The 12,253-nt window shown below is 45.6% G+C and overlaps 1 protein-coding gene across 1 annotated transcript in view; it reads right to left on the bottom strand.

Moving 5' to 3' along the window:
- Positions 1–7,438: 7,438 nt before the first annotated feature.
- Positions 7,439–12,253, bottom strand: part of Nuak1 (NUAK family kinase 1) — a 70,522-nt gene continuing 65,707 nt past the window's right edge. Inside the window, exon 8 of the mRNA XM_055627951.1 lies at positions 7,439–11,866. Within this exon, the coding sequence (XP_055483926.1) occupies positions 10,713–11,866 (1,154 nt within the window). The 3' untranslated portion in view covers positions 7,439–10,712. The remainder of the gene's footprint in view (positions 11,867–12,253) is intronic.

Genomic DNA, 12,253 nt, shown 5'->3' with positions numbered 1-12,253 from the left:
AAAAAAAAAAAAAAAAAAAAAAAAAAAAAAAAAAAAAAAAAAAAAAAGCTAACCTAGATGCTATGAACTCATTCCTTGAAAGAGATAACTTTTCTAAAGTGACTCAAGAAAAAGCCGAAATCTAAATAACCCTGTTTTGAGTGAAGAAATTAAACTCCTAATTTGAAACTCTTCTCTATAAAGGAAACTCCAAGTTCAAGTAGCTTCACAGTATTAGTATTAGTTATTTATCTCATTCCTGTGACAAACAAAACAAAACAAAAACAAACAAACAAAAATTGGCAGAAGTAACCTAAGGAAGGAGGGGTTTTCTGGCTCACAGTTAAGGGGCTGTACCTTCTCATGGAGAGGAGCCGTGGTGGCTGGATATGGGCAGCCATACTGTGGTCACATTTGGAAACAAAGGGCACAGGTGCTCAGCTTCTTCTCATTGTTCAGACCAGTTACAGGTGGGCCTTCCCGCATCACTAAGTTTAATGCAAGGTTGACCTAATAGTTAAACTCAAACAAGGCAGTCACCATATTAAGATAGTAAAGGAGAAAAATCATAATTGGCTTAATAGATTTTAAAAAGTACTCACCAAATTTGCAAACCAGTTATGACAACAAAAACAAAACACTGCTCAAAAGTCTAGGGATGTGGGATGGTAGTGGCCCAGGATGGATGAGGAAGGGTCTAGGAAGAGCAGCAACCCCTGATATCTCAGGTGAGGGTGGCAAGAGTTGCCTTTCTCCCCTCTCCCAACCCGTAAAGTAGCTGGCCCACCATTAACCCTAGTAGTAATTTATTACCAGACAGTTATGAGACCTCACTCCTTGTTTGATTTTACAAGGCCCCCCTCAACCCCCAGCTCCTGAGGATGCAGATGAAGTATCTTCCAATACCCCTGTCCTGGAAAATTATACAGGTCACACAAACCATGTCCCAGAGACCCTGGCCACCTCCCCAGGGGCATAAATTCCTCTTCCCTCTCAATATTGAACCAGTTTTCCAAAGCCATTCTAAGATCACTCTTGCACCCACCCACCCCAGGCAGGCTTCCCTCCCTCCAGCCCTGTTTGCAACCAGCCTGGCTCTCCCCCCAGGGGTGGGGGTGGGAGGGAAGAGTCAGTCAGAGCAGAAGAGGGAGATAAGGGAGCATGCTCAGTCTAACAGAAGGCACACAGAGCTAACAGGCTTAATAACTAAAGTCTAAATGCTATCCCTTTAGTTCAGAAATGGTCAAAGGGTTTTGTCTCATCTCCACATCATACCACAGCTTTAGAACTCTATTTGCTGCTGCATCTCCTGCACCCAGAACAGTGCATGCAATGAATGCTCATTAAAGGAATGCATTAACAAAGAGGGGCAAGGTGCGTTTCCTATCGGGAGTGTCTCTGATGCTGGAAGCAGTAGGGAGCAGTGCTTCTGAACATATCTGATACATCTAGGCAATGGAAACTCAGTCTAGTGCAGCTATTTCTGTGTGTTTGCATCCCTTGGAAAACTAACTCTACTTTTGCGGTGCTAAGAGTTAAAGCCAGGGCTCCACACATGCTAGACAAGCACTGTGCTACTACTCTGCTGTACCCATAACCCGTGTGAGTGGCATTTGTGGAGACCAACGCAATAGCATTAGAGGCTCAAATGCAACAGTTCATTTGTAGATTTCCAGAACCTTTTGTACCTGTTTTGTTGTCATATTGAAATTGGCTGTGATGGGAAGATTTACACCACAGAAAACTGGTGAACTCCAGTTTTCTTCAAAGATTTCTTCTTGACTCATGTTAAGAAGATATAATTTAATCATCATTGTTACAGTGTAGCCCCTCTCTGTGCACATAAGAACTAGAGTCCATAAAGGGTAAACAAAAGATTAAGGTCACAAAGACCAGACTTCTGAGTACTTGGTTCTTATTTTTGCAAAAGCATCTATGTTGGATCACATGCCATGAGTTTGAAAGCATAATTCTCAAACGAGGCATTGGGTCAGACCATGTAGTCCAGTACCACGAGAGGACGCACACTGTTCCTTCAAGGTTCATGCTAACAACGTCACATAGTGAGGACATCCAAGGAGTGGGCATGAGGCTAAATACAAAGGCAAGGCCAAGAAAACAAAGTTCAGGGCCAAGAAAAGGCAAAAGCGGTTTGGCAGGTGGGGAGTGGGAAGGAACAGAGCATGAGAGTCTAGGTGTCGTTTCTGAGCGTTAAGGTTGGCAATAAGTATGAAGGAGGATCCTGGGAAATCAGCCAGAATGGAAAGTTAAGGCCAGGAAGCCCTCCGGTGGAACCCCAGTGATATGTAGTAACTGCTCTGAACCTTCAGATCTGCTCACTCTGGAATCCTCTTTTGTACAGAACCAACTCAGCCTCGTGGGTGACATGATCCACTATTCTGAATACCCAAAGTCTTGAGTCTGTGCTTATTGGTTGTTTCTCTAGAAAATGGGTTAATTTTCCACCTTTTCTGTACTTCACAGACATTGAACCCACAGCCAGCTGCCTTGCTGTGACTGCATCTGGCTTCCAGCTTTGCACACATGCTTTGTCTGGGCTCCAAGGCCCGATGGCTGAAGCTTCTGGAATGCCCTAGGCATTGCTGAATCAGATGCTTTTCAGCTTCAGTGATTCACAGATTCCAATGTGCAGAACACGCTTGGGGTAGCTATTTTTTGAAGTCCCCTTTGTTTAGCTGCCCCTATAAGTCAGTGTCCTCCAGGCCCAGTGTCATCTGACAGTGGGATCTGACTTGAGAGAATGCCCATGCTGACCCCAGCTCTACCCCAGAGCTTTGAAGACATTACCCTGATGTCAGGATGACAGCAATTACTTTTGTAGTGCTTGGCCCTAGGCGGATTTGTGAAGCACAGCCAGACATCCTGGGTTCCTACATGACCCCAGGCAGCTTGCTATGAGCTCTGGAGCCTCTAGAATGACTCCAGGAAGCTCCTGAGGCCCAGAAACACAGGAAACAGTAATGGAACCCTGTTAGCCTGTGTGTGCCCACAGCTGTGAGTTGCACCTGGCCACTGAAGGCCTCCTGTCCCCACTCTGGAGTTCTGAGCAACTCAGAGAAGAGAAAAGTGAATCCCTCTACCCCAACTCCATATTAGAAGAGTTAGGGTACATGAATCATCCTGTCTTTCCCATCTGTTGACACTGAATATTCTAGAACTTGACATCAATGGGGAACTGGGCAGGGTTGCTCTTTGCCATATTTTAAAAATACACTGAATTTGGCCTGTGTCTTCCTTTCTAATGACATCTACTGGGCTCCTGCAGGGAAATACTGGCTATGTGAATAAAGTGGTAAAGAGTCTGAGTTTCAGAAAGATCATTGTACGTGATCAACATCTCAGAAACTAGGCAGCCAGGCTAGTTTGAATCCAGCTTCACATTTCACAGTTGGGTGAGTTAGGCAAGTCATTGCCTTGTTTTTCCAAGACAGTGTTCTTCTCTGTGGTAATGGAGCTAAGGAGCATGAAAAGCATTAAAAGATGACAGATATGAAGGATGAGAACATAGACTACTTCATAATTTCTTGGTTAATATTAGTTAAAATTCATTTTTTTCTTTCTGGGGCTCCTCATAGAAAGCAGAAATAAGTTGGAATAAATGGAAATGTTGCCAAGAATTCATCTGAATCCAGTTAACTTTTTGCTTTTAAACTATTAGATACTCAAAGACTATTCATGATGGCATGTTGGGGTCAGGTGACTGAGTTCTGACCAATAAGATGTAGGCTCAAAACATATACACTATATCCGAGGCCTGATATTTACAGGTTCTCACCTCCGCTCTCTCCCTCATCTTTATAGTCAGGAATGGAGATGTCAAAGCCACAGGATGCAAGGATCTTTGCTTGGAAATTTTTTTTTCATCAAGAGGAAAGTAATTGTTGGAATCATAACAAAACTAATTGCTAACTTCTTGCATCAGTTTTCTGTTGGAATCAGATAGCTGTGCTGGCATGGGGCAGGACTAGTAACAGGAAAACCTGAGTGTGTAGACCATGGTCTTCAGACGTAGCATCATAGCTGTTTCATTTCTGAACCCAGAGCATTGCACGATCCTGTGAATTAAAAACATCTTTTCCATAAATTTCAATAAGCAGCAGTCAATTTCTGCATCAGAAACATATTCTCATTTTAAATCGCACATCACAGCACATGTCAAGTCTGGGGACCACCTGCTGAAGGATATAGTCATTTGTAATTAAGGAAATACAAAGTCATAAATGATCACAGCCAGTCCTTGTTAGAATGTGTACACACATGTTTAAACAAACACTACACATCGTAGCCCATGATTGTCCTATGTCAATGGGCCAGAAATCAACCCTTTGTTGCTTTTGCAGACTCCAGGGCCTTTGCATCATCTATAGTCCCACTGTCTGGAATAAATATGAATGCTCACACTTCTGATAGACAGCTCTTTTTGTTTTTATTTCCTCTACAAGGTTTTATGCAACTCAGGATAGTTGATAACTCACTGTGGTCACCCTGAATTTCCTCACTAGCTTGTTCATGTCACTTTTGCTCAGCCTGTAAGCCATGCACATGCCATTCCTTCTATGTGGGTACAGACTTACATAGTTCCAAAAGGTTCCACCTTGAAGTAATTTTCAGCCTGTAAGCCATGCACATGCCATTCTTTCTATGTGGGTACAGATTTATATTTTTCCAAAGGTTCCACCTTTAAGTAAATTTCAGCTTAGCTCCTTCCTCTTCAATGTCTGCCTTTTGTTAATAGAGTCAGTGAGAATCAAGAATCAGCAGGGCAAATACGCTGCCTTAAAAATGTCCTATTTTAAAACTCACTGAAGGACTGGGGTACAGAAAAGTAAATATTAACCCAGAGCTTATGAAACAGGAGTCTGCATTCCCATCCTTCATTCTCATCAGACCCTAGGTATTGCTAAAATATCTCCAGTATTACTAAAACAAAATCACAAATGAAGAAGAGAAAGATAAAAGCCAATGAATATTAGCTCCATGAAGAAGGGTCTGCTGTTTCCCATGGATTTTCATAGTCAATATAACATCATAAGAATTATCTTACTCTTCTTTTACAGCTGTCAGAGATATGCAAGAGTGTTGGGTACAATGTGTGAAGGTGTCTCTGTCCTTCCTCACCTACCTTAGACATTCTCTGACTGGCTTTAACATAAATCTGATATAAGTATATATATAAATGCACGAAGTGAAATACCAGACTTCCTAGCAGGGAGAAAGGGACTCTGAGAAAAAGAAAGAGGAGGGTCTTTCTGCCAGGAGACAAATGTGACTATGGGCTGGGAAGGCATAGCTAGCCACTTGGTGGGACAGGGCTAGGTAGTAGGGTTAACTTAGATGGGCTAGTTGGGAGTCTGACTAGCTAAGGCCTAAGCCTTAAAGTCTTGGTATCTCTATTTCTATGGCTGGTGGGTTACCAGGGTCTTACAACACAAGAATGCCATCAATAAAGTTGTTAGAGAGCAGAGAGACAGCTCTGTTGGTATAATGCTTATTCTGCAAGGAGAAGACCTACATTCAAGGTCTGGAATTCTTATTTGAAAAAGCTAGGTGTTGATGACATATTTGTAATCCCAGAACTGGGGAGATGGAGACAAAAAGATCCCTGGGACTTGCTAGTCAAGCAGCTTAGTGTAACTTGCTTGAAGAATGACATCCAAGATTATCCTCTGGCTTTCACACATACATATAAACATGTTTGTATATAGAAGCACACACAAAAGAAATAAAGAAAAAGGAAGACAAGAAAGAAGAAAAAGAAAGAAAGAAAGAAAAGAAAGAAAGAAAGCCATAAGACAGTTGAGAAAACTGAGGCCCAAAGAGTGGTTTGACTCAATATGAAGTCCAGACTGAATCTGGAATTATTCCACAGCTGCCTGACTTGAGAGGCATGGTGGTTTAGGTCCTCAGTTTGTAGAACTGTTTGGGAAGGATTAGATGTATGGCCTTTTTGGAGGAGGTGTGTCACTAGGGAGGGGCTTTAAAGCTTCAAAAGCCCACCTCAGGCCCAGTCTCAAGCTCTACTTAAAGTTTCCAGATGAGATGTGAACTCTCAGCATCTGCTTCATCACTATGCCTGCCTTCCTGCCACCACACACTACCATGATGATCATGGACTGACCCTCTGAAGCTGCCAGCAAGCCCTCAATCAAATGCTTCTTTCTCTAAGCTGCCTTGATCATGCTCTTTCCTCACAGCAATAGAAGAGTGAGGAAGACAAGAGGCAACAGGCCATTCTAATCTGATAGGCTAGAAGCATAAATTCACCCACCTTTCTGATTACCCAGTAAGTTTAGCCAATGATGTTCTAGCCAATAAAATACAGGATGCTCAGCTAAAGTCAAATTTCAGGCAATGTGTTTTTAAAGATATAACTATGCCCCCAAATGTCACATGGGACACACACTATTCTTTATCTTGGTGTTTATCTGCAATTCAAATTTAACTGGGCATTCTGTTCTGTTTGCCAATTGTGATAGTGCTCTGGCTGAGGTACTTCCTGCTCAGAAATAAGTATGAGTTCTCATTTCTCTGGAAAGTCAAGACTTTTCTTGTACAGACCCGTAACACTGCTCTTGAACTCTCTAATTCATATATGGTCAGGATCCAGGAACTCCTGTCTTACCCTATTATTCATCTCTCCTTCCAAGAGCTGTCAGGTAGGGTACAGGGGTGATGTCTGTTCATGGAAGATTCCATGACAAAATAGAAATCACCCGATGCCACAGGCAAGGGAGTGACCCATTGACCTTACCCTGAAGCACCCAGATTAGCAGTTTGTGTGAGATTGGGTAGGGGAGGGGTATCTTTGGGAAGCTGAAGAACAGAGAGGGAGTAGCATGGCTGTTAGCCCTTGGTGACATCTCCATCCTGGGCAGAAGTAACATGGTCATCAGTCTCCTTTATAAACTACTGTGAAAGTGGGGATTTGGAGCCTGTGGCCCTGGTAAAGGGGGTCGCACAATCAGGGAGAACTGTAAAGGCTACAGCTACACTCAAATTCCTCTGGTGCTGTAGAAAAGGCTGCAACAGCAATCTCTCCGCAAAGCCACTTTTCTTGATCGAATCTCATGACAACTGTGAAGTGCAGAGCCTAGAGGCTCACTGGCCAGTCAGTTTTAGCTGCCTGACAATTTCCAGGCCAGTGGGAGTCCCTGCTTCAACAGAGCAGAGCAAGGTAGAGGGCTCTTACGGAATAGTGGCCCAGGCGGACCTCTGGCCTTCACACACCTACACGAACAGGGTCACACGCACGTGAGAATTCGAGCAAGGTGACACAAGAACACAAGTACAGTTATCTAAGACCCCACTCATAGATCAGGTCTAACGCAGGGAAACCCACCCCTCAGGTGCTTAGACCAGCCAGCACAGGTGGAGCTTCTGGTACCTGAACCCATTGTGTTACTCACCTGACTAAGGAAAAACAGAAACAAGGCCCCAGTTCAGTTCATTGCAATTTATTTAATTTAAAAATAAAAACAGAAACAAAAATGACAAAAATCAGTATCCAATGAAAAATGAACACTTTGGGTAATTAGCCAGCTTTTTCCCCCTTTTCCATGTAGGCTGTTCTTAAACCAATCAAATACGTGAAAACCAATTTTGACCCGAGCCGTAAAGCATGCTGCACCAATTAAGTTACACCAATATATTATTATAATCCCTTTGACATGCCTTTCAGACCAATAAATAAAAAGACAATTCAAATTAAAAAGTCAACTTTTTATTACCAAAAAAATATAGAAATTAAATAAAAGTCACAACATGGATTAAAAAAAAAATGTGCAGTCAAGTTTTTCTCACTCTCCTTTCCTTTCCTTTTTTCTTTTTTTTTCCCCCTTCCTAGGAATGATACCATGCCAGTTAATCCCTACAAAACATTTCCAGTTTGGCAACAAGCAGTCCGCCTGTCCTTCACATTTTTACTCAAGACAGCATGCCTGGGCAAAACATGCTTGAACTTCACCCTGCAGAGCGATCATAGAGCACACGGTAACAGAGGCCAAAACTCAGAGGAAACCGAGCATTGTCATGCCACCTTGAGTCTTGAAGTACTTTTCTAAAAATGGATTGTGCCTTGAAATTTACCTGTAAAGCGAAGTACAATTCCACCCCCTTTGGCAGGTGTGTAAACGAAGACAATGAAAGGGCCCCAGAAGCGAAGGAAGGACCAGGAGAGCTAACAGCGACTCCCCTTCTGCCCATCAGGTCATCAGTGTCTCTCACTGGTGACTCCATGGAAATGAGGCAAGCATGCCTCTTTTGGCTGCAGATTGGCTGGTTGGGATAACAGGACTTCACCGGGAAGCTGCTCTTTAGGGCTTTCTTCTTTATTCTAACTTTTCCTTGCAGGGACATTCAGCAAGCACCTCAGCTAGAAGCAGATGTCAGAACCCAGCAGGGCCTTGAGCAACCTCTCAGGCACTTTTCCAGCCTCCACTGTAGTGCTTGCAGCACTGCAGGTGCCTGGGACCTAACCAGGCAGACCTGGACTGGACTCACTGTCTGCCCTGGAACACAGGACACACCAGAGCCTCTGTTCTGGGTGAGAGACATCTGGTTTTCCCTTCACAATCCACTGTCTTTGAGTGTTCTGACAAAAGAGAACACGCTGGTGATAGGGAAGGAGAGGGGGCTGAGGGGGTTGGTTTTCTTCATGGAGTCATCAGAATGGTATCATTGGAAATACTAAACAGACATAATCAGCTGGCAAAAGGGAAAAGTCCCAACAACCAGGAATGGCTGCTATACCTGAGACCAGCTGCCTGCTGGGGGGGGGGGGCAGGGTAGCAGCAGGGGCTGTTCACGAAAAGAAGCAAAAGATGGGGGATCAGAGGTTGCATGCTGCCATGCATGCACCTCCAAACCCTCAGACCCAATTCTCTACCTATAGATTTTTTTCCCCTTTTTGCCCCTATCAGAGTTCAAGAAGGAGTTGAAACTGAAAAGGATTGAAGCAGCTTCCCATCATATCCTGTTCAGCTCAGCCCAAGGGAAGGCATGGGCCTAAACGCTGGAGTGGGTGGCACACAGAGATGCCATGAACAGCCTCCTGCCAACTAGAGCAACATCTCCGTGACAACTGTCCTCAGTGCTGTGACAGGTTCCATGTTTTCCCAGGATGCACCCTCCCCCATGCCTCTCAAGGATTTTAATTTACCTAAGCCAGTTGATTCCTAGGTCAGCCCAGAAAGACCATTTCAGCTCCCAGTATCCCTAAGATGCCCACTGTGGGGATGACGTCACCTGTCATCTTAGTGTTCAGAGATTAGATAACCAGCTTGAACATTTTTAAGCACCCTGTCACACACACCTCTCTTCTGCCTCCTCCACAGCCATCTGTATGGCTCCCGAGGAAACATCGTAAGCCTCCCCAAAACACTCTGCTCTTGCAACATCTTGTTCCCTGGATGGATGGAACTTGTTTTCTCCCCCGAACTGCAGGAGATCAAAACAGAATACTTAGGTCTGAGGAGACATGAATCTTCCATCAAACTGGACTTTTCCTCACCCACATACTACACCTGCGCACTAGCTCCCTAGAAGCAATATATCTACTGTTAAGGTTCTGTACTTGTGGGTGGAGGGGCCAAAGGCTGAGTGGTGAAGCTGTGGAGACTTTGGGTGGCATGACACCCAATTAAAGCCTTTATGCAGGTGAGAAGCCAGAGGCAGGGTTCCAGTTAATACTGAGACATTTAAGAAAAAGTAAGTTGCCCCCTGCTGGCATGCCTCGCCTTCCATCCAAAAGTGCAAAGACCACAGCTCTTTGCCGGGTCACACACAAAGCCCTGGCTTCTCACACTGCCATCTCTCTCCTTGCTCACCTTCAGGAGGTCAGAACAACAAACAAGGCAAGAAAGAGAAGGCAGATCCCAGGAAACCAAAAACTTATCACCACCTGACTATTTCCTTAGCAGAATTCAACTCATTCGCTCTCTAAGCAAGTCCTTCTGTCTTCCACTCAAGGTCCAGGAGCAAATTAACAAATGTCATTAAGAAAGAAAGAGAGAGAGAGAGAGAGAGAGAGAGAGAGAGAGAGAGGTAGGTAGGGAGGGAGGGAGGGAGGGAGGAAGAAGGAAGGAAGGAAGGAAGGAAGGGAGAGAAAAGCTGGGCGCTTCCACCTACTTCCCAGGGCCATGTCAGGTATGTTGCTGCCTCCATTCCTGATTCCAGGGCAGTTATTGATACCTAATCACAGCACCCTCTGGTGTGCCTAGGCTACTCAACTGAGCACACAGTACAGACATTATCAATCAATTGCCAATTCACACTCAGGTTGCTGAAATCTTGCTAGCCCCCATGTAATCAGACCAGGCTTGCTACGGTATTCATTCAAAGCAGATTTGTCTCAGTCTCTCTGCCCCTCCTCCGGAAATGTCTAGATGACTTGTAGAAAATCCCCCTTCCCTATAACGCCCCCTCTCCCACTTCATGGTGGCCAACACCACCCTCCCTGGAGAGCCAATCCTACGTGAGATGCTGTACGGGAATGCCAGTTCCTACTGGCAGCCAGCAGAACCAGTAAAGAACGGTTTCCATCCCTTTTAGATGCTCGCTCAAGGCTTTGAAAACTGGCCAGGCCAGAAATTGCTGGTCCTTTTCTAGTCGGTTGCCATGGCCAGCAAAGAGGTAACCAGCCTGCTAGCTGAGTTCTGTTCCCCTCCTCCCTTAGACCCACCCACCATCCCATCCCACCCTTTGTGCCTGAAGGGCTAGTTGAGCTTGCTGCAGATCTCCAGCGCTTTTTTATACACCTGAGTCACATCATCCATGTCAGCAAGAAGAGAGAAGCTACTGTCTGCCAACCGGTTCCGGTACCGCTTCAGGTACTGCGGCCTGGGCCGGTTGTGGGGTGTCTCAAAGTCCTGAAGCTGGAGGAAGTTTTCAGCAGAGACGCAGCTGCGAATGCGCTGGTGGGCTGGGCGATTCTCTTGCAGATCTAGCAAGTCAAAGGAGTCGCTGGACAGGACACTGTCATCGCTGACAACACTAGATGGCCGGCTATAGCTCCTCGAGAGGCTGTCCGAGGGGACACCCGGAGCTGACAGGGATTCCAGTGTGGGCATTTCAGGGCCGGCGAGGGCGGGGTTTGCAGCACCATCCGAGTACCTGCTGCTGTGTTTCAGGATGCCTTTCCTCCGGCAGGACAGGCTGTGGGAAGCTCCCCTGGCTGGGTCTGGGGAAGGGGAAGAGAGGCCACTGCCGATGATCACATCATTACTGTCCAGCAGCTCTGAGGACTCGCTGCGCTCTGGGGATGAATAGTAACCAGATTCTCTCTGCTGCGTCTTCTTCAAGATGCCTTTCTTGGGCATCGTGGCTGACTGCGTGAGGCTGATCTTCCCCGACATATCTGCCTCCGGGGAACTGGGGAGAGGGATACCAGTCCGGCATAAATCTTGCTCCATTTTGAAAGGAGATGGTAAGGCAGGGCCCACAATGCCTTCGATGAAGCCAGTGCTGTGGGAGCGATGCTCACTATTGCTCCTCTTCTTTAGGATGCCCTTGGGCCTCTTGGAGCTCAGCTTGGATGGGCTTTCAGGTACGGAGTCCTGCCCAGACTGGGGAAAGTCATTCTCTTTCTTGGACTTCTTCAGTGACCGCTGCCTCTCCAATACAACCTCAGAGGCTCCTGGCTTGGCCAGACCCTTCATCTTGGCTTCAGCCTCAGTCTGTAGCCCCGTGGAACGGTGGTGCCAATCAATGATCCGTGCCAAGAGTGGAGACTCAGAGTCAGGAAGGGTATCACAGTCACAGACACTGCTCTTGTAGCCCCAGTTCACCCACCAGTGGTTGGCAATGTCCTCAATGGTGGCCCGGCGATCAGGGTTCACCATCAGCATCCACCGAATGAGTCCTCGCGCATCTAAGAGTGAAAGACAAAAAGAATTAGGCTACACATGGGAGCTTTTGGCAGGGCGACTTTCCATGAACAGCTAAAGAGACATGCTCACTTCAGGCAAAAAAAGAAAAAAGAAAGAGAAAGAAGAGAAGAAGAAGAGAGCACAAGAGCCAGAGCCATGCAATGGTGGTGCATACCTTTAGTCCTAGCACTAAGGGAGGCAGAGGTAGATCTCTGTGAGTTCGAGGCCAGCCTGGTCTACAGAGTAAGTTCTAGGACAGCCAAGGCTAGTCAGAGAAACCCTGTCTCCAAAAACATCAAAGAAAGAAGAAAGAAAGAGAGGAGAGATAGATAGATAGATAGAAAAGAAAGAAAGAAAGAAAGAAAGAAAGAAAGAAAGAAAGAAAGAAA

The sequence above is a fragment of the Psammomys obesus genome, unplaced genomic scaffold (genome assembly GCF_907164565.1).
Source record: "Psammomys obesus unplaced genomic scaffold, mPsaObe1.curated_primary_1811, whole genome shotgun sequence".
Taxonomy (NCBI): Eukaryota; Metazoa; Chordata; class Mammalia; order Rodentia; family Muridae; genus Psammomys; species Psammomys obesus.
The sequence above is the reverse complement of the archived record's forward strand: the minus strand, read 5'-3'. Positions and strand labels throughout refer to the sequence as shown.